This window comes from Protopterus annectens, chromosome 6.part0, assembly GCF_019279795.1.
Source record: "Protopterus annectens isolate FY-2018-M chromosome 6.part0, PAN1.0, whole genome shotgun sequence".
In the NCBI taxonomy this organism is placed as follows: domain Eukaryota; kingdom Metazoa; phylum Chordata; order Ceratodontiformes; family Protopteridae; genus Protopterus; species Protopterus annectens.
In genome coordinates, this window is record NC_056737.1 from 403,376,761 (window position 1) to 403,398,906 (window position 22,146).

General features: G+C 39.8%; 1 protein-coding gene across 1 annotated transcript in view; it reads left to right on the top strand.

Moving 5' to 3' along the window:
• BUB1B (BUB1 mitotic checkpoint serine/threonine kinase B) overlaps nucleotides 1–22,146 on the top strand; it is a 1,687,592-nt gene that overhangs the window by 530,323 nt on the left and 1,135,123 nt on the right. The window contains exon 9 of the mRNA XM_044074144.1: nucleotides 9,640–9,863. Coding sequence (XP_043930079.1) covers nucleotides 9,640–9,863 — 224 coding nt within the window. The remainder of the gene's footprint in view (nucleotides 1–9,639; nucleotides 9,864–22,146) is intronic.

The following is a 22,146-nucleotide window of genomic DNA, read 5'->3' on the forward strand; positions in this document are numbered from 1 at the left end:
AATTGATGGCACTGAAACCTACTCAGGGTGTTTCTGTTCCAGCACCCCCTTGGTCCCCTAATTCCTTAAAAAGAACCAGGGAACAGGATTCCTCTCAGTAGGAGAATTATTTGAATGTGAGGAATCCCTTTCTTTCTCTTCTCAGATTCCCTCTCCTTTGGACTATGAATTAGAAGAAGAGGAATCCATCTGTCCTGATACTCCATTTGAAGAGATTTCTTTTGGGGACATGATCTGCAGGAATGTGGAGTTCTTTAAATGGAATTGTGCTCAGGTTTCTGAGGTATAAAAAAGATATGAGTTGCTGCAGATTGATTCTCCTACATCTTCTGCTGTTCCTCCTGTTTTGGTTGCCTTGATGGTTGCATTTTCAAATGCTTCTAAAGCTCCAGACGCTCAGCCTCTTGCTCCCAAGAAACCTGATAAATTCCATAGGGTGGCATTGGACTGTAACTTTTTGTACAAGAGTCCTCCTGCTGACCGTTCTGTGTGGTGTCTGTAGCTTCTGACAAGCCCTCTCAGTTGCTTCCTTCTCCCAAGTTACTACTCTGTGATAAAGATAGCACAACCATGGAAAACCTAGGCAAGATGGTAAGGTTTATACCTCTGCTACCTTGGCTTTAAGGGTTGTTAATTATTAGAACCATATGTCCAGGTATTTGTTGGCTCTCCTGTCCCAGGCCTGTCTGGTTATTTCTGATCTTCCAGACTTGGAGGGAAAACTTCTGCTTTTTCCCTGTTAGAGACTTCCTCTCAGGTGGCTCGTCATTCCATCAGTTGTAATGATGCAGCAGATGCTCCTTCTAGGCCTTCTGCTTTTGGCTCAGTGATGGGTAGGAATTCTTGGCTTCAGCCTTTACCTAGTGATATTAAGGCTGATGATGGATTCCCCTCTTAATAATAAAACACTTGTTCACTGAAGCTGCTGCTGCTATGTTTGTCCCTTCAGGATAAGGGTAAGGCTTTACAGGAACTTAAGCACATGTTTTTGTCTCCTGTGCCTAAATTTCAAAGAAGCTACCCCAGTAAGCCAGTCTTTTTTTTTTGCAGGCAATCTTGTCACCCTCCCAAGGATAAAGAAGGTGCCGAGCGAGCTGCTCCTGCTGCTAACGCTACTCAGACTTGAGTGCCTCCAGAAGTCTCCTTTTTCTGATAAACCAGGTGCTGTCTGATCATTTTCTTCCTTGCTACTTTTCTCTTTCTCTTTGCCTCTCTCTCTCTTTTCTTGTTTGGCTGCTGCAGATTACCCAGGATTCATGGATCCTGTTCATTATTCACCAGGGTTATTTCATGGTTGGAAATGCCCCTTTTATGGGTGTTCCTCAGCCCCCTCAGGAACAACTGTTCTTCTTTCCATAGGTGCTTTTGGACCTTTTGACTCGGGGCTCTATTAAAGAGGGGCCTATGTCCCAAAGGTGGAGGGTTTTTTTACTCAAGGATGTTTCTAGTACCGAGGAAGAGGGTACTTGGAGGCCAGTTCTAGATCTCTGTCTCATCCTAAACACTTTTCTGAAGGTGTTCTCCTTTTGAATGCTGTCCCTTAAGACTTCTTTCCCTTTCTTGCTTCTTCAAACTTGTATAGTGTCTCTGAATCCCAAGGATGCTTATCTCCATATCCAGATCCAGCCCCTTCTTAGGAAGTTTTTGTGTGTCTCTGTTATTTCCTGGGATTTTCAGTTTTCTACTTTGCCCTTTGGCCTTTCTACTGCCCCAAGGGTATTCACCAAATGCCTCACTCCTGTGACTGCTTTTTGCAGGATTCAGGGGATCCAAGTATTTCCTTACTTGGACGACCTCCTGTTTCAGGCATCCTCTCCAGAGATCCTGTAGTAATATCTTGATATTGCCATTTCCACAAATGGAGGCTTTACATAGATGTGTTTCTGGCCATTGTCCACCAGTGGTTTACTCCCCAAATAGATCTTTTTGTCTCCCCTCTGAACAGACAGCTTCCTCTGTTTTGTGCCAGAATTTCCAGGTCCTTTGGTTTGGAAGGTGGACACCTTATCTTTTTTTTGGAAGGGGATTTTTTTTAGACTTTCCCTCCTCTTCCCCTCATTCCAAAAGTCCTGTTCAAAATTCAACAGAATGCTCTCAAAATCTTGTTGGTGACTCTCTTTTGGCAGAGATAACATTGGTTTCCTCTTCTGCATTTAGCCAAGGACAATCATCACAAGTTTCCTCATGGGGTGGATCTACTCACACCGGACAAAGGATCTCTTGTCCATCCCCACTTCCACAATCTGCCTGTGAGAAGGTGTTGCACATGTTGGATGTGTACAGACAACTCAGATTTTATTTGGATAAGACTGAGACTGTTAGGAAATCTGATCAGCTCTTTGTTTCCTTTTATCCCAGGTCATTAGGATTGGCTGTATCCAAGCAAACTATTTCTTCTTGGATCTGAAAAGCTATTTTGTTTTATTCCTTTCATGATAAGATGCTTCCTCCCTCTGTTAAGGGTCATTCTACTAAGGTTGTGGCTTCTTGAGGTGTTTTTTTCAAGGGCTTGGTTACTAATTCTATTCTTGAGGCAGCTACCTGGACTTCTGTGCTTGCATTTACCACATATTACAAGTTGGATGTAATCTCCAGAGCTAGAGTTGGTTTTTCTAGGGCCGTCCTTCATGGCTTCTTGGAGGGCTCTGCTGGTCCTTCCTTCTCCTAAGTTTCTTTCTGAGCTTTGGCATTCTCTAATGTAATAAATGCTACAAGAAATGGCAGGACATAGAACAGTTGTGTAAAATCTTGCATAACAGTAGATGTCCTCCTCTTCACTGTTGCAGTAATTCACTCCCTGTCTCTACCCCCTGGTCCATTTCTGTTCTGGATGTACTGACTTCCTTTCTATTCCTTGGACTGGCGTTCCTACTGGGGCTGTCACTTCTGAGGATGGTACATCTGGATGTTGCCCTTATGCCCTCCATCACACAAAGAGCATACGTGTAATGTAAAGCTTATCTTAAAGCATCCTAAAAGCTTTGGTATACTGGACAGATGTCTGGCTGTCCTTGGCAGGGGATCCCTAATGTAATGAATATCGCAGCAGTGAAGCGAACGACATATACCATTATAGTAAGATTTTATACAACTGTACTTTCCTATCTGTTGTCACAGCAGTTACAAAAAGAATATAAGATCAGTACTAAAAGTTGAAAATAAAATACTGCATTTCAGTCACAGAAGCTGCACTTGACCAATGCATAACCTATAATGAAAGAGAATGGCTCTTGAGGGTGCTCATTGTTATATGAGGCATATCCCATATGAGGCATATGAGTGAGGCATATCCTAAATGACTGGAGAATAAGCATTCTAGTGCCAGTGTACAACAGCAAAAGGGGCAGTACAGAGGTATCAAACTCCTGTCACACTGCATGAAAGGGTGCTGAAGAGGTTGGTTGATGAATGAATATACAGAGTAGTAGAAAATAAGATGGGAGATGAAGAGTTCAGATACAAACTGATATTTGCAGTGAGACAGATAGTGGAGAAAAGGATGGAGATTTGGAAAGAGCTCAACTGGGCTTTCCTAGACTCTGAGAAAAAGCATATGACATAGATACGAAGAAAGTTGATTTGGGTAGTCTTCTGATGGTTCACAGTCCTGTAAACATTGGTAGAATTAGTGCAGACTGTTCAAGGACCCAATGACACAAGTATGAACAGCGTTCAGAATTCATGAAAGGTTCCCAGTGGTAGTGGATGTCCATCAGGGTTGAGGTCTGAACCCATTCCTGTTCATAGTGGTGATATATGCAGAGAATGTGGCATTGCAAGCAGACTCTGAACAAAAACTTCAGCGAATTATAGAAGGTAGAAGGGTGGAGTGCAGAACCGTTGACACACAAAATGAAACTGAGTACTGTTGAGTTGTCATGTCAGCAAGTGGGGAAATCAAAAGAAGTGGAAAACTAAGATAAACGGAAAAAAAATAGTGAAACAGATACAGTCCCTCATAGCTGGGAGGGTTGGTTGAGAAGAAGGGAATCTGAATTGAGTTTGGAGCTAGAATCAGAGGTGCTGCCACCTACTAGCACAAATTGTGGGGTAGTTTGTGAAATGAGAAATTTCAAAAAAGCTGAATATAAGGTATACAAACAGTAGTGTGACCAATGCTTCTCTATGGCACAGAAACCTCTGCAGTGATTGTGAAGCTATTGTGGAAGATTGAAATGATGGAAATGAAGTGCTGGAGATGTCAGTACAAAATCCAAAGTAGCCTCAAATGCTGAGAAGGTCAATGAGACAGACTATGGTGGATACCGTTTTATCTGATCTGTCTGATATGACTAATGGGAATGGAGCCACTTGCCATATCTGCTGGCCTTCTGCTACTTCTCCTTTCTTCAAGCTCCTTCAGTGAAAAAAAACACTCATAATCCCTCTGTGCAGTCTGCGCCTCAAAGGTGATTTGCCCCCATTAATGCTTGGATAAATTATCAGTGCCAAGCCCTTAGTCCTGTTTCTACTTTTTGTTTACTGAGATTTCATTCTCATTTTCCTTTGAATTACTTCTCTTGTTTTTTCTATGTCTCTTTCTATCTCTATATAAATAATATTTGGATGTACTTCAAAACATTGAAGGGTAAATGATTGAACAAACACATCAGTCAGACTGTCAAAAATGCAACAAAAAAGAAAAACATTGTTTTTTGAATGGGGCAGGACCACTCTCCTGCATCCTCCCCTGCTAATTGTATATATCATCTTCAAGCTTGCATTACAGTAGGAAAGGTTAAATTCCCCAATCCTCACTGTATCACAGTCTGGAACAGGGAAAAGCTGGTATGTTTGATCAGCTGTATTAGCTTTTTTTTTTCCATTTGACAAGTTCTTTTGACAATTTGTATGTAATCTGTATATTTAAATTATACTATTTTTTCACAGTTAGATGTTCAGCTCCTTTGCAATGTTTAGGCCGGAGGCTTAATGTCCTTCTGTCGTCTTTTATATTGTTAAAACTTTAAGTAAAAGTAAAGAAAAGTTCTTGCTTGCTACAGAAATTTCTGAGCACCTCTGCTCCTTTTACTGATGTTAATTTTTGTGCTTTTATTGGTAGTTATTCCTTATAGCTAAATATCCAGGCAGAAGAGTAAAAATATTGCACAGACAAACCAATTAGTAAAAACTACAAGAAAGACCTAACCAAGCTAGAGTTGTTCACTGTGTGATACCTTAAACCTCCTGTAACAGAGGCCTATGGCATATATTCAAATGACTCTTTAAGGACAAGTGTTTCATGGTTTGGTTATATTGGCCTGAATGCATGCATAAAGACTTAAAAAGAGAAAGTAAAAAGTCATGGACATTCAGAAGCCATATAGCTGAAACACTTGGTGTCCTTAAGGGGTCATTTCCGTATAACACATGGCCCTCTATTACAGGAGGTTTAAGGTATCATGCACTGAAAACTCTAGCTTATCTGTGTTTTTATAGCTATATGTAAGAGTTTTGGGATAAGTAGCCATAATATCCCACCCCAGGACACAGTCTCTGCATCATGTGCCTGGGTTTATCATTTGTAATACCTTTGGGTCTCATTCAGTAGCAGCGAGGAGGAGCAGACATCCTTGAAGGGCTACTTTCTCCTGTCTCTTAGATTTTTTTTTTTTGACAAGACATAGAAAAGGAAAGACGAAGACAAGGATAGGGAGAGAGAAAAACAAAGACTCCAAGAGAAGGAAAGCAGATAATGGGGGCCTGTCTTTGGCCTGAAAGTCCCAAGGCAGGAGCTGGCACAATTTCCATTGGCACTGATCTCTGATCAGTGCGAGAGTCTTCTTTCATGATTCCACTTGTATAGGTTCATAGGTTCATACTAGGCTATCTGCCCTAGGGCATTTATAAGCCTAGCCAGAATGTGTTTGGCTTTCGCCACCCATTTTAAATTTATTTTGCTATGCCCTTTTTCGAGGTTAGTATACTGTGCCTCTGTCTAACAGTGACACAGAAGTGATACCCGGGGTAAACCTACGATCTCCCATCCACTCATCAAGATTCCTCTTGAAGAGAGTAATTGTGATTCCAGATAAGTCACCAAGACGAGCTCTGAGCAGGCATTCCTCTGAAAAGGAGCTATCCTGCTTCTTAATTGCACAACCACCATTCACTTTGGCCTTCCATGTCCTTTAGGAGTGTTATGGGTATTGATTGAGTTGGTCTTTCCTGAAGGCACAGATTGAGAAGGATGCTATCCTATCTCCCTCAGTAACTAGGTCGGATTGGTTTGGTCCATCACCACTGATACTTGCTCCATTCATGGTCCCCCGTTTCACCTCTGGTATTTTTGGAACCTATGTTCAGTGCTGACTGGAACCCTTATATTTGGCACCAACATCTTCGCATCCACTTCACTTAATGCTGAGACCTTTGATGTAGAGTGAATCATGGAGACAACTGCTTGACTGAGTCTTTGACAAAATTCTTGGCTTCAACTCATTTGGTACTATTTAGGGCATTAAAATCTTTGGCCTTTGCATCAGCACCGATAACCATCTCATGGCTCACCAGATCATCTGTGTTGGGACTTTCCTCCTTGGCACACTGCATATGTCAACTTTGGTGGAGACAAATGAGGTCCTGGGTTGGGACTGCCTGATACTAATGAATCTGCGGTCTGCATTCGAAGCAGTGGTGAGGATCACTGCCACTCTTTTGAGGGTGCATGCAGAGCCTCCACCATTGTCTGCTCCAGCCCCTGGTGCCCAAAATTAGTTTCTTCATCCCATTTGTCATATGTCCATGGGGCAGAGCAGGATGGAAAGCCTAAAGGAACCAATACAGGTTCAGAATCCTTAAGATATGGAGCAGCCCACCAAATATTCCCTTGAAAGGAGGCATGTGGACTTCCCTGTGGAGTCTTTAACACCAGGCATTGACTTTGATGAGTGAAAATGCTTCCCCCTTCCCTCTGTAGAAGACACCACCTTCAGTGAAATCTTTGAACTGATTCATCAGAGGTGTTCTTGGCCAACTGACTCCCCTTTTAGGATGAGATTTTGGGTTTATCATTCTGCCCCCTCTACCTCCAGGGTGGTCTATCTGACATCTGTCTTACAGATTTGGTCATTAGGAGGTTATGGCAAGAACAGATTCCACCAAAGGTATTCCCAGCCAGCTCAACAAAATTTTGTCCCCCTAAGGATAGGCAGCACTGGTCCAAGGTCCTGTGGTGGACTCTGATTGTAGCAGATGCTGTCAATACTTCTAACAAGGAGTTTAGATCGTTGGCCAGAATGGGGAAGTGTGCATACGCCTTGGTTACATTTGCCCACTGGACATTGAACTATGCAAGTCATGAACTGCTTCCGAAGAGATTTAGCAGAACAGGATTTAGAGACTCTCCCAGATTGAAAAAAAAAAACACAGATGAAGACTACTGTGGATACCATGTTGAATATTGCAAATCTCTTTATGTAGCTGTTACATAATGTAGCCAGTGGAGACGCTAGGGCAGTGGAGACTGATATTACCTCGAGACGTCAAGCCTAACCTCATCTCCGATTTTGTTTTGTTTTTTTCAGACCATTTTAAGGAGTCTTTCAGCAATGCCTCGTATGACAGTTATGCCATGTTTCGACTTACCATAAAAGACTATTATTGAGATGGAAGTGAGTGGTAAGATGCTGTTAGCCATGGCCGTCAGATTTTGAGACCCCTTAAATATCCTGTAAGAGGAATTAGAAGTGAAGTCCAAGTCTCTCTGGTTTCAAAAACCATGCAGTCAAGCCTTTGACTCCTCTTAGGACAGGGATGACCATGGCAAAGATGACTCCTTCAATGATCACCACTCAAGTGATTGTTGAGGCCCACAAAACCAGGGATTTTGGAGCCCTTTCTATGGTAAACATTCCCAATATCTTTGAAGGCTGACTGTTTACTTCTAGAGGCACTCTGTGGCTGTTTCTCTCCATTCAGCTGGGTGGATGGCCATTATGCAGGGCAGCCGGGTGAAAGATAGTATCCAGAGGCTATACAGTACCATTTTATACACTCCCCTCCCCTTCTTTCTTCACCACTTCAGAATTTCCACCCCCACCAACTATAAACATCAAAAAGAAAAGTTGTTAGTTTCTTTGAAAAATGTCATTCAGGAGGTTTCACCAGACCAGAGAGGGTCCAGAATTGATTCAAAATTCTTTTTTGTCCCAAAGAAAACACAGGACCTCAGACCCCTCCTGGATCACAGCAGTCTGAGTTTTATATGTCAAGAAGATTTTATTTGGAATGGTCACGGTCCAAATAATTTTCTCCTGACTTAAGGAAAACGATTGTATGTGTTTGATAGATCCCGCAGAGCGCCTGCTTCTACATCAAGATTGCCAAAGTATCCAGGTGATTTCTGCACTTCTGTCTGGCAGCCAGTTTTTTTTTTTTTACAGTTCAGAGAGCCCTTCCTCTTGGTTGTGTTCACTATGTGCGCCATATGGCACTAGTTCCATTCTACTTGAAACTCTTGAGGGTTTTGTGTTCCCATACTTAAACCTCTATTACTGAGGTACTTTGAAGACTTCATAAGCTAACACTTTTATAAAATTATTACTTAAGACATAAGCAAACATACATTTATAGAAAGGAAAGCAAACCATAGCAACTTGTTTCCAGTTGTATGCGTTATACATCACGTGTTCATTTTTTTTATAACTTATCAGTCCAACATTACATAAATTGCTCAATTCCTGGACACCCGTTATGTTTGGCTGTTTTTTCCCCTTCCAGTCCATCAGGAGAGCATGTTTTTTGGAGGGCTGTTCTTGACAGTAATCTTTGCAGATTATCACTTGCTTTTTACATTTTTCCTGACTTGTTTTGGGACACAGTTTGAGAGGACAACAGTAGCTGTAAAACAAGTAGAATTCCAGAGTAAAATGTAATAAATAAGCAGGTACTTTTCAATTCATCTTCATCTTCAAAAAGTCTTTAGAAGTTGTTGCATGTTTCCATTCCTCACCCATGTTATAGGATAGGATCTCCTTTAAATAAACTTCAAGGTTATAATTTTATAATCTTGTCGTTTAATGGGTTTTCTTGTGTGTTTAGCATAGTGTAGTAGTGTGGCACTGCACTGTGGGTGTTTGTAGTTCTATCAGCCAAGGGTTACTTACACTGGCCAAGAGGAGTGAGAGTTTGACATTTAAGTAGCCACATAACAGTATTATTAAAATTTTCAGCCACTTGATGGTCTTCATGAATATCAGTTAACATGATGCATTTGCCAGCACTGTAGGAACCTGTATGATGCCCAATTCAGGTGAAGCAGTGCAGTGCATGGACCGCTGGGGGGGCAACACTGCAGAGAGCCGTATTTCCATTACAAGAGATAGCTTTATCATCTATAAATAGTAATCTGTTTCCAAAATGCTTATCTATTTTATTAAAAAAGGTATGGGGCCAGCAAGGATTTTCATTTAATGAAGTTCCATTTACTAGTGGAACAAGAACACTTAGTCTTATAATGAAATAGTTCTTTTCAGAACCAGATTGACACATTCATGGCTATCTTTGGGCATGTGTTTGTGTTTTACCACATTCTCATTTCTCTAATTTTCAAAATCATCAGAGCTGTGTTTTCATGAAGGTTGAGAAAATGCAATACTGGTGTGTTTTGCATAAGTTAACAGCCTTTTCTCTTTTTAGTACTCCATGTAAAATTGATCCTTCTGTGAACAACATTTTGCATACTCGCAAACCTGGTAAAGAGGCCGATCCCCTTGAAAGAGTGCAGCTTTGTCAACAAGTGCAGGAGAAGACTGAGAGAACGATGTACATTAAAGAGATGTTGTATGCTGGTGTAGAAGAGTTCTGCTTTGAGGAGATTCGGGCTGAAATTTATCGAGAGAAACAGAAGAAACGGAACAAAGGTGGGACTTATTGCTGTGCTTTTTACCATGAGAATCCTCTTAAGATGAAGAGGCAATGAGGATATTTCTAGCATCTCAGTGAAGAATATGTATGCTTTTGTCATTAAATCAGCTGATTTAATAACAAAATAGTTGGTCACATTTAAACAGGCATTTAAAGTTTTGATGCAGAAAAGCTAGTAGTTTATTTCTGGTTGAACGTTACCTTGTATATTGGAGGTTTTACAAAATCATGGAAAAGTATCTTGTGCATGCATAGTCAAGAAGCTGAATATAAGGACAATATTTTAAATGAAGGAAATGGAATTGCTTTTGGTAGGCCTTTGCAGTCAATAGTCTAGAATTCTTAAAAGTACTTAAAATTATTGTGTGCGCTGTACTGTAACACAGCCCTTCAGATTGCTTTACAGCATAAGTAGCTTCATAGCTTAAGTACAGTTTGCTGAGTTTCCCCATTTATATTTTGGTTCTCATTTGTCCATTGCAAGAAAATTGGTGAACCTTCTCATTTACTGACTGCTTCCCCCCCCCCCCCCCCCCCCTGTGCAATTAGCTCGGCTGTTGATTATCTGGGAAAGTTTCTAGTGGTATGCTCTGTTTGTTCCTGACCTGTTAGGACTACTTGGAGATATAAATTTACAGATGGAAACAGACAAGCAAATTACATTCTTCAACAGTATTTTTTTTTTGATTGATTGATTTAAGTGGATTTTTTAACTTCATCAGTATTGGGCTTTCTTCACAGGTTAGTCTGAGGGACTGTCACCTATCCTTCAGACTCAAGATGTTAATTTAAAATGTTTGTGTTTTACAGATGGATGAAGTAATGTTTTTCATTCTTGCATACACTCGAACTATTGCTGTCATCAGGACCTGGAAAGACTTGTTTTAAATGGTGCTTACATGTCACTTATATTTCCATCATAAATACTGAAGTAATTGAATTATAACCATGCTGAGTATCTAAGAACTACTATTTACATCTGCTGTTTTGCAGGAGAGAAAGAACAAGCAGTGTGTTCATGTCATATTTTTGAATGCTTGTAGGTATAAACCTGCCGAAATCTGTCTTGCCTTGGGAGGAACCACTTGCAAGTTATTTTGTACAAAACATTGCAGTATTATAGATGTCTGCATCTTGTAAAAGTTAAGTGTACAAACTCTTTTCTTGATGGCATACTTTTTGTCTTGTCAAGGTAGTGTGCCTAGTCCCTTTTTTCGACTTTCTTTTAAATAAACATTCTGTAGGAATGCCCAGAATTGCTTAATGTTACCTTTGGAGGGCCTAGTACTCCATTAAGATGACGACCACTCCCCAGTCCCAGTCCTTGTCCTTGCCAGATATTCTGATCATACTTCTTAACCTCTTAGAGCAAGAAATCTGGACAAAGCTATAAATACAAGTGGGACCAAGGCCCAAAAATAAGGACAATTTTTAAATAATGTTCTTAGTTAATAGAATAACAGGTTTTGCAGTCGCATGAATTTTCTGAAGGGTATGAAGTCTGAAGCTCAAATGTCTTATTATTTTCTAACTTCATTCTTTAATGATTTACCAGTAATTTGCAAGAAAACTCCAATTTTTATGAAAAACAGACTAAAATATAAGGCAAAAATCTGGGCATTCTACAAAAATCTGTACAGTTGAGAGGTATGATCCTGATCACAAAAGCGGTGCCACAAGATGAGGTGTGAAACCTAGGAAAAAAGCTATTGAGGCGAATCCCACCTGACCAGGAAGGATTAAGTTGTTATTTCAGGCTCCTGTGTATGAAAGACACTAGACCTGAGTGAACTAAATTAAATTTTCCCTAAATAAACTTTTTCAATCTGTTCTTCCCTGTCTTTTAGAAGGAGACTGGGTGTGCTGTGTGGACATCCAAGATACTTGTCTACACCTAAAGATTGTCAAAAAGATAATTTCTGTGTAGAAACCAGTCAGGGTCCCCAGGTTTGTAAAGGGGCAGGTAGGGACACACACACACACACACACACACACACACACACACACACACACACACACACACACACACACACACACACACACACACACACACACAGTGAAGACAAAAAAAAGTCTTTCATGCGGAACAGCGGAGCCTCTTCTGTTCAATGCGGAATAACCCGCTGTTGTGCATTGCTGCTTTGAGCAGAAATGGCTCCATTCTGTGATTTATGATTTGGCTCATATACCTTCATATGGACAAATCACAAAGCGGAGGCTGTTTTGCCAGGATTTTAACTGGCAGTGCAAGACTAGGGATTGGGCTGCTGATCTCAGGATAGTCCCGCTGAAATAGGGATATCTGGCAACCTTGGAGCCAGTCATGATAAATTCCAGACTGTATTAGATTTCTCCTTGATCCACAGAATGCTCACTAAATCTATGTCCATAGTAGGAGTGAACTAGATGCTGAAGTGGGTTTAGCTGTTTCATTACTCAGTTGACTGTCTCCTGGCCACACCAACTTGAAACAGATTTATCACTGCTTAGGTGTCTCTCTTGATTTTCTTCCAGTCTTGGAAATGCAGTGAACTCTGCAGTCCCAGCTAGCATCTGCTAAAATGCTTACCTTTATAGGTTATACCATAGTACACAGTATCCTACAGAGGCCATCTTTTCATGGACAAGATCATTTTATTACAATAACTGGTTTCTCAGGTTATTCAGTCTCATTTATATGTCTACAATGTTTGAGAGCACTGAGTTTAATTGTAGCAACTATATGCCTATTTAGCAAACACAACATGGTACATTTACAGGGCTTGTTAGCATGTCTTGGAGGGTAGCTTCTCACCCCAATTTAAATTGTGAGAAGTCCATTCCAAGTTCCGACTCTTGTTCTGTTTGTCACCATAACACGCCTCTATGTAAAAGGTTTGTAAGGGGGCAGGCTGTCCATGGTAGATTATCATAATCAGAAGCCTGTTTGTACATTAGTATTCTGGGGATGAGGCAGTTCTTACACTTCTGCCACTTAAGGTCTCTCTCCCTAAGGTGCTGTTGCCGTCCACACCAACATCATGGTAATGGTCTTGTATATCAGACCATCATGATAATGATCTGATATATAAACAAAATAGGGAAGAATATGCTCCAGCAGTCTTTCAGAAAGTAATGATACAGAATTTGGCTATGTTAAAATGGTACTTTCTGATTGCCATTCACATTCCTTGGGAAGCCATCTCTCTAGTAGACAGTCTCAGGAGCTGCTAATTGTTGCCTCACGAGTAGTCCTTTAGCCTGTCAATAGTGCAAAAGCTTTTCCATTATGAAGGATGCCTTGCTGTGATCTTTGCATTCCTGAACAATGCTGAGTCATAAACGTTTATTTTCCTTGATTCCTTCTTTGGGGGATTGTCCCAAGAAAGCTGAATTGGTCCTCATGACTCTTGCACATTTCCCCTTATTTCAAAATTAACTGCATAGCTTCTCCTGTTCCAGTAGTGGGCAGGGATTCTGTTTATCCAGCCAATGTAGTCCAGATTCTATTTCATGCAGTCTGTCTGATCTGAATAATTGGGTACAAGCTACTGGATAAATCCGATATGGCCTCCTGCTAGTGCTGCTCGGACAGCTTCTTCAGCAAAAAATTTCACAGATCTCATTTGACACCCTTAGCAATCAGCCAGATCTTCATAGCCTGACAGCTAAGTGCTCCTGTAAAACATCATCCCTGCTCTTTAAGCAGCCTTTTTCTTCGAAATCTTCTACATGTTGTTCGTAGATCACTGTTGCAGTATTCCAGTAATTGTGGGTTATCCTGCCAAGGGTAACCTGATGCCCTTTCAGGATTACAAATCCAAATAACCTTCTTGATGCTTCATACGTCTAGTGTGTGACCTGTCCCCATGGGTGTAGGTGTACGTAAACAGATATGAGTGTAGCATCCTTAAACTGTTACCACCATTCAGAACTCAGAAGCTTTGCTACCATCACTTTGAATACTACATTGCTGTGCTACTTCCACTGCCACAGCTTGGTCAGATAAGTGCTCATCTGGGGAACCTTTGTTTTCTTTCATCATAAAGATTTGTTGATGTCAGCTAAGAAAGGGAAGTTTGACTGTAAAGACAGAGTCCTTATAAAAACCTCCACTTTCAGCACTTTTGCTTAGGGGCTGAAAACTTTTATCATAGCTGTAAAATTTGCCAGTCATTTGTCCCTATGACCCTTCGCACCAGATTAGCCTCTCTTAATACCTATTTGGAGACCCAGTACCTCACAAGCCTTGCATTTTCCAAAATGGTGGAATTCTTGGCCTCTTGTTTCCTGCTTGCACCCAAAAATTTCAAAAAACTGAAACCGGATACTTCAGCTGCCAGTCTGACTTGGTCATTTCTTCTGAGGTACAAGAAGAATCTGTGGTACATCCAAGCTCTGCTGAGATGTCTGCTACTACAACACTGCAGTAGGCTGATATGGCGTCTCTTGTTTGCACTTCTGATGAGACTTAATATCCTACTGCTACAGGAAAGAAGTTGGGACCTAGGGTGTTTATTTTGGGTAGACTGGAGAGCATACATCGTATCCCAGTTAAAGAAGAGGCATTGGTTCCCTTTTTGAAGTCCAATAAGGTTCCAGATCAGCATGCTTTGAGCAGATGTCCCAGTGAAGAAGTTTGAAAAAGTTAAACACGTCTCATTTCCATGAAGAAGTATCAGAAAATAAATAAATAAAAATTAAAAAAATAAACAAACATGTCTGCCTTCAATGGATGTCCTATACAAAGCACTGAATAGAATTTTCTCAAGGCTTATGTAAAGCCATCTTATCTTTGAAACCTCCTTCCTTCTTTTCTTCCACATCAGCTGCCACTCCACCTTTGGAAAGGCATCATGAATCCTCAGAAGAGGAGGACTGTGATTCAGATGAGGACTCTCTGGCCTGTTGGAAGGAATAGGCCAGTGAGTCCTCATCTCTAGTTTAACTTTTAAACCAGTGGAATAGGCCAGTGAGTCCTCATCTCTAGTTTAACTTTTAAACCAATCTCCCAGCATATATTATATATAAATATATATATTATATATATATTATATATATATATATATATATATATATATATATATATATATATATATACATACACACACATATATACACAGACTTCATCTGTCCATTAGAGACATAGGTGCTAGACCTTGGGTGAATTTCCAATTTCTCACCCACCAATCCAGGTTATGCTTAGGATAGGGTTAGTGAGCTTCACATGGATAAGAAACCTGTTTCAGAGGAGGTAATTCCCTCAGAGATGTATCTGTCCCTTCATCATGCCCTATTTATGTCATGAGCAAAGTTCACGTCACTAGATTGAATTGTTTTGATGGTATTGGTTTTGCGGATGTGCAAAAGTCCCATCAGAGCGGGATACAAGGATGTTTGGTATATAGGCACAGATTGCCAAAACAGTCTATAGGAAACAGAGTTTAGAGATAGGGCTTTGAGATGATTTGCAAAGGACATGTTTACACTCTGTATTCTTTTTGTGAGGATAATCTGTGAATTTAAAAGTTATTGCATTACAGCCATCTCTTAAACAGTACTATACATTTTTTGATGTTTACTTTTGATTTTTCTCTGCATAAAATTAACTTTTTGGGCATTATTATACTTGGATGCATTTACTCACAACTTTAGGTCTTGCTGGTTTTGTAAGCAATTTTTTTTTTCTACTGTTTGTCTACATTTCCAAAGTAGTCATCAGTGTTATCAAAAAAAAAAGTTTTGTTAAAGGTCAACTAGTTAGAATGTCAAGATTTATTTCTGATGATAATTTTAAACTTGAAGCTGAAAGCTTTAAAAACATGCCACTGAAAATGAAGTATCCTGCATATATGTTAGATATTTTTTTTTCAGGAGGTTAAATTATAAAGGAGATCTAAATTCAAATCTATTCTGTCTGGTGATGCTGCATTCATAATGGCAAAACAACACAGAATTTTAGAACATCTGTTACACCATACACTTTTCAGTCAAACAATATTAGGAGAATTTTAGAAAGAAATTGGAAAGCGACTTTTAATTTGGAATTGATGGGCAAGTTAGTACCTACACCAAAATGTATCCATTGTAGGAATTTTAATATTAAATCACTTTTGGAGAATACTAAAGAACCACAACATAAACAGCTGTCGAAAATGGTTAAATGTGAACAGTGAAAACCATGCAGGTGTGTTTTAGATTCCACATATACCACAGTGGTTAGCTATTCAAGAACCATCTCATGTGATGGTCATTTAAATGTAATGCTAGGTGTTTAGTTTACATTGCTGTGTGCAGCAGTTGTGAAGCGTACTATATTTGGAAAACTGAGTGATGATTGAGGGGACGCATATACATGGAAAGGCACAAATACTGCTTTATTGAAACATTTCTTGAATTGTTCTAAGACATTTCTCTGTTTTATTTTGGAGAAAGTATAAATGCCAGAGATGGATGCAGGTTTTGTGTACTCTACAGGGTAATGCCTAATTCTGAGTGTCTGTTTACAACTCCTGAGTTTGGGGTATTGTGTCAAAAGTCCTATCCAAGTCAGGGTAGGCAATTTTTACTGTTTTGCCCTTATCCGTTAGCTTGGTGACTTTTTCAAAGAAGTTCACCAGGTTGAGTAGGCATGCTGTGCCTTTCACAAAGCCAAGCTGGGTTGGATCCAGTGTCTGAAGGTTTCCTGTTTCATTATTAATCATATCCCTTATCATTGTTTCCTTGGCTTTGCATATAAAACTAGTCAGACTTTTTGGCTTATTGTTCCCAGGTCCCGTTGATGGGCTGCCTTTGTGCAGAGGGATGACTATGACAGTCACAAATAAAGCAAATATGGCATAAAGCATGTGTGAAGACTGTGGTCAATAATGACTACAGAGATCCAGATAGGTCATGCTTCAGTCTATTTAGGAGGCATCCTGAGATGTTATTGGGGCCCATCGATGAAGTTTGGTTAGCCTAAGAGAGCACATTTAGGACCTGGTTCCTGTTAATAGTTTGGGGGATTATAATTGATGGAATTATTTGGGAGCAACCAGGAGGGAGAAGGGGGTAAAATTGGAGTCAAATTTGTTATACAGCAGATCTGCTATATCTTCTGACTCTGTTTATAAATGGCTCTGTAAATGGTCAATTCTGTGCACTGCTGTGGTACTGCCTTTGAGGTTTCAGACATAGCTAAATAAAGCTTTGTGTTTGTCCTTGACCTGGGAGGCTATCTTTACCTGAATATTGGCTTTTGGTAGACTTAATTTGTCCTCTTATAGTTGTTGGTTCAGCCTGAAGATAGTTTTTTTTTTATCCTTCTGGGTATTGCACTTTCTAATTTTAACTATGCCGTCTTTCCTTTTGTTGTATAATTTGTTTGTTTGGATTCCACCAGAGTGGTTTGTTTTTATTTTATTCTAGATGTGTTTCCGTTAAGCACAACTGTCACTGTGCATCTGTTAACAGGATTGTACAGAGTTTCTCTGTATAATTCTGCATAGGCAGTTGTATTCTCCAGGTATGGAGAGGCATGAAATTCTGTCATGTAATCACTTCAGTAGTTTGCCTTAGAGTATCCTGAGGTCACAACATTGATTTTTATTTTGAATGAGACAGCTTCATAGTCTGATCTTACCAGAGAAGACAGTACACTGGGGGGAGGGTGAATACAGTCTACTCCCTTATTTGTGAGTACTAGATCCAGTATGTTTGCATCCTTAGTGTTCAAATGGACTAACTGGTTCAGGATGTTTGTAAAAGTCCAGGAATCTCTAGGCCTGTAAGCTTGATGTTGTATAGGATTCCCAGTTTATAGAGGAGTAGTTAAAGTTCCCAGTGTATATGGTGTTGGGTGGAATGGTAAATCTCTCCAGTAGGTCTAAAAATGAGCTATGGGTTTTGTTTGTCATAGAAGTTTATCAATGTCTTGTAAGGATATAATATGGGATTCTTCCTGTGGTAATTTGGACATGGAGAAGCTCGAGTGCATCATCCTCTTTCTCCCCCTTGAGTTATGTTTGTCCATGTTGTAGCTAGACACCTCAACCTTTTGTCCCTGCCTTTGCAGTAGTTGGTCTAAATGTGTGGAAGTCATTGTATCCCTGCATTACCAGGGTGCCCTCTAAGGCTTTACACCATGTCTCAATAACAAAACAGATGTCTGCATTCTCCAAGGTGGGGAGAGCTCAGAGGGAGTGGAGTTTCTTGTTTAGGCTCCTAGCTTTGAGCAGTAACACCTTTAGATTCCTTAGGGTTGATTTTGTTAAGTTGGAAGGTTTGTCAGTTTGGCATTGCCTAAAAAATGTTTTATTGAGAAGGACAGTGTTTTAGCCAATATATGAAAGCCTAGTGGGGACAGGTGCAGACCATCCTTGTCAAAGCAATGTAGCTTGTTGACCATATCTTGCCATGCTGATAAATATTTTACTGCTTTTGAATGACACCAGAAGCTAAGCCAGTTATTAAAGTCCATCATCATCCTTGATGAGGATAGAATGCTTCTCAGTGCTAGACCCATGGTCTTGAGTGGTCCATAAAATCTCTCCTTGTAAAGTGAAAGGAGGTACATCTCAGGTCATTTACACACACATGGACTCTGAATCATACCAGTACTTGTGGTGCGATGATCCGAGTGACTGACTTGATAGGCAATTGGCTCTGATTTTGTCCTTGTTCAGCCTAGTGAGTGGGGTATCTGTGTCTCATAATGATGTCTTCTCTGACTAAAGTATTGGGTAGTATATTGGCGCGCCTTGTAGGCTTTGCAGTTGAGGCTCCATGGGGTGTGGTGGTATGGGTAGTGTTGGATGTTGTTTCTGTAGAGCACTTTTGAGTTTGCTGAGGATACTTGATGTGGGTTGAGTGTCTGAGAGTTCCCTGGGGTTTAGGAAGATTATTTTTCATTGCCTCAGCATATGTTGGTCTGTGTGTCAGGTGCATACTATGCATGGTAGATGTAATATGTGTGTGCCACCGACAACTTGCTTATTTTGAGTGCTTGTATGCCAATGTCTTGCCTCCAGTGACCTTACATCTCTTGCATACTGTGCCGGTTTCTCTAAGGATAAGCTTCGTCAGTGAACATGGGACAATTGCTATATTGTCTCAGGACACCCATTTCCACCAGACTGGCGATGGAGAAGTGCATATTCATGATGTAAGGTCCTTTTGGTGTGGCACAAAAGGAAGCTAATAGTGGGTTAGCTCGGGTGCTTTTGAGGCTAGAAGCAAAAACTAGGCTATGTAGGAGTAGATTTGTGGGACAGTGCTCTTGTGCGCAAACATTTTTTTGGGGGGGGGTTAGTTCTGTTCAGGACGGTTTTGGGTGTACAGGAGTACCTTTTTAGTTCGAAGCATTCCTTGTACTGATTTTTACTTGCCTGTGTACAGATTTAAAAAAATAAAAATAAAAACGTACTTGAAGGTGCGATTCTCCAGTATCTTTCAGATAAATAGTTATTTTGTTGTTCTCAGGTGTTAACTTATAAAATATTTACTCTGACAAGGGCAGTATAAAAAGTAATTTCCCTTTTCTTGCAGGAATTTATTCAGTGGTTGATAATCATATTTGTGATAAAAAGTCACTCTAGCAAATGTCTCACCTGGAATAAACAAATCTGTTTAGTTGACAATATGTCAGCCTTAACAGCATTGTATAAAAAAGATTTTTGCATGGGGTCTGCACTGTGCTTATCTCACATCTGTAAATATACGGTCACCAAGACTGCACAACCTTGGAACTGTGGATTAACTTCTTTACCCATACAGTTTTACAATCTTGTGGATCTACGACCATAATTTTTAAACTAAAATGGAAGTCATTAAGCTGGTAAACTGTTCCCATGTTAACTAAACTGGATGCAAAAGCTGGTAAACTGTTCCCATGTTAACTATACTGGGTGCAATCAAACCTAGATATCCCCTTGAAATCATCTAATCATCTTTTCAGCTTTTGTCCTGACTTCATTTTCACCATGGGATAATTCTGTGCTGCATATTTTGTTACCTTATCTCCGAAACAAATACTATCAAAAGAAGAAAACTGAAGTGAAATAGCCAGTTTCTTCTAGAGAAAATGATCAGAAGTTTATTGCTGCAGTTTGTGTTGACACATTTTTCAAGGTAGTTGTGGTTTTGTCAGGCACCATGATTTATCTCTCTGTTTTTGTTAACACTCAAATTGTTGCATATCTTTAAGTGCAGTCTAACATAGACAGTGCACTGTAGCTTTGACAGTTTTATCACAGGTGGTGTTTTTTTCTGCTGTCTTCAAGGTTGGCGTTGAGTAAAAGGTGAGAGTTTTTCTTTTTTTTTTTTTTTTTTTCTCATAGACTCCAAGTTAGTGCAGCTGCAGCAGTAAATTTAGAGATCAGGGTGTTGGGGCAGAGACCTCTTAAGGGTTATAGGCGAGTTACAGCTCCTCTGGAAGAACATTTTTTTTAGTTTTGTATGGTGTGTTGAACCGTGTGTTAGCTTTTTTGAGCATTTTCACGATTATATTTTGAGTAAGGTTTTTGCAAGACTTCTTTCATTGTATAGCCTTTGCATTCTAGTTCTATCCCTAAATTTTAATTTGCTTCCAGTTTACTTTTTTCATAGTAAAAGTGAACTAAATCAAAGTTAGATCTGACAACTAATGTGTCGCTCTTTGTTTTAGAGTTTTTATTGTGATAAATCATTTAGCTTGTATGTAAAGAGGAATTTCTTTTTCCTCACAGCCCTTTCTGTAGTGGATGTAATTTGGCTGTTTACGGGGAAAAAGGTGCACCCTTCCTGTGTTTACTCAATGGTGCTTTTCCCCTGAATTGAAGATGAGGTATAATGTTATAATGTTTTTTTCTCTTTTTCAATAAAACTCTTACCTTGAAGCACAGTGCATGTTTGTGCTGATGCTTATTCCTTTATAATTTACTTCAAGCCGGGCTAAAATGTCAGCTTTTAAAATTTGTGTGGTGCTGAAGTAAAATGTGACCTACTCAACAGTTCATTCTTTTTGTAGGGACGTTCACTGCATGCTAAGAATGCCAGTTTGGGAGCTCATAGAAAGTACGGATAATTTCTGTGAATAAGCCTCGGCATTAGTATTTCATTTTGTAGTTGGTAAACAATTTTAAAGCAGTTTTATTTTTATAAAACTAAATGCTTATAATTCTTTTTCAACTAAAAAACAGTAGAGACAGCAAACAGTGACCAAAGTAAAGAAATGTATTTATTTAATGTTCTCCCAATAAAATGTCTTTACTTTGGTCACTGTTTGCTGGCTCTACTATTTTTTCGGTTGCTGTTGGGTTTGGAGCCATGCAGCTACCATACATGGAGGGGCTTGTTCCTCTTTTTCAACTAACACATTAACTAAACACCGAATCTTGCCATGAATGACGTTTCTACATCCAGGTACAACATACTGACTGATGCAAGACGTTGGCAGCTTCTTTACTGATACTTCCATGTACTACATCAATTTTTAGCAACCTCCTGGAGTAATAACTCTTTTTGTATTGGCACTTGCTGCTTTATAATAAAAATGAAGATGTGCTGTGCTTAAAAATTTTTTTTGATCTATGGAAAAAAAAAACATTAAACATTATCTTTAAGTCAGGATAATATGGGGAAAAATAATTTTGAGGGAGATTACATTCAAGAGGATTCTCAACTGAAGAGGTTTATTTTTGGTTTATATTATGCAACATCCTTTGACATGAATTCTAATCTGGTCTGAAGACAGCATTACCTTATGTGTGTGTGTGTCTAATGTTTTTTCTTCTCCACATTTTTCTCGTCTCATGATCACTCAGGGCTACAGTGCTGTTTCCTCAGATTCTACATGCACTCTCTCCAGCTTTTAATAATATTGATAGACTTTGCAGGGTACCTCCTGAATGTTTTGATTGGTATGGGTACCCCTTGCCATGTTTTGATCAAGTTACTATGTCTCACAAGAGCTTATGCAGTCTCCTTTAAAAAAAAAAAAAAAAAAAACGTCGTTGTAGTGTTTTACCTCTTTGAAGACTGTAAATTTAACAGGCTTAGCATTTTTTTAAAACCAAATTCCACTTCTGTCTGTCATGGTTACTTAGTATTCCCGAGATGTTCTTAGTGTTTCACTGTTGCAGTCATCACACTTGGGTTATCTGCCTGCAGGTTAGCCCTCAGTCGGCCGAAATACCAGAGACTTAGTATCTCTGCATCTGTTGCTATCGCTCCAGGACTGACGTCAGGTCGTTAGGAGTATAAAAGCAGGCAGCCCGACATCATTACATCAGTCTTTCTTGCCGAGGAGCCCAAAGCAGAAGCAGTTCGCAAGTACTGGTT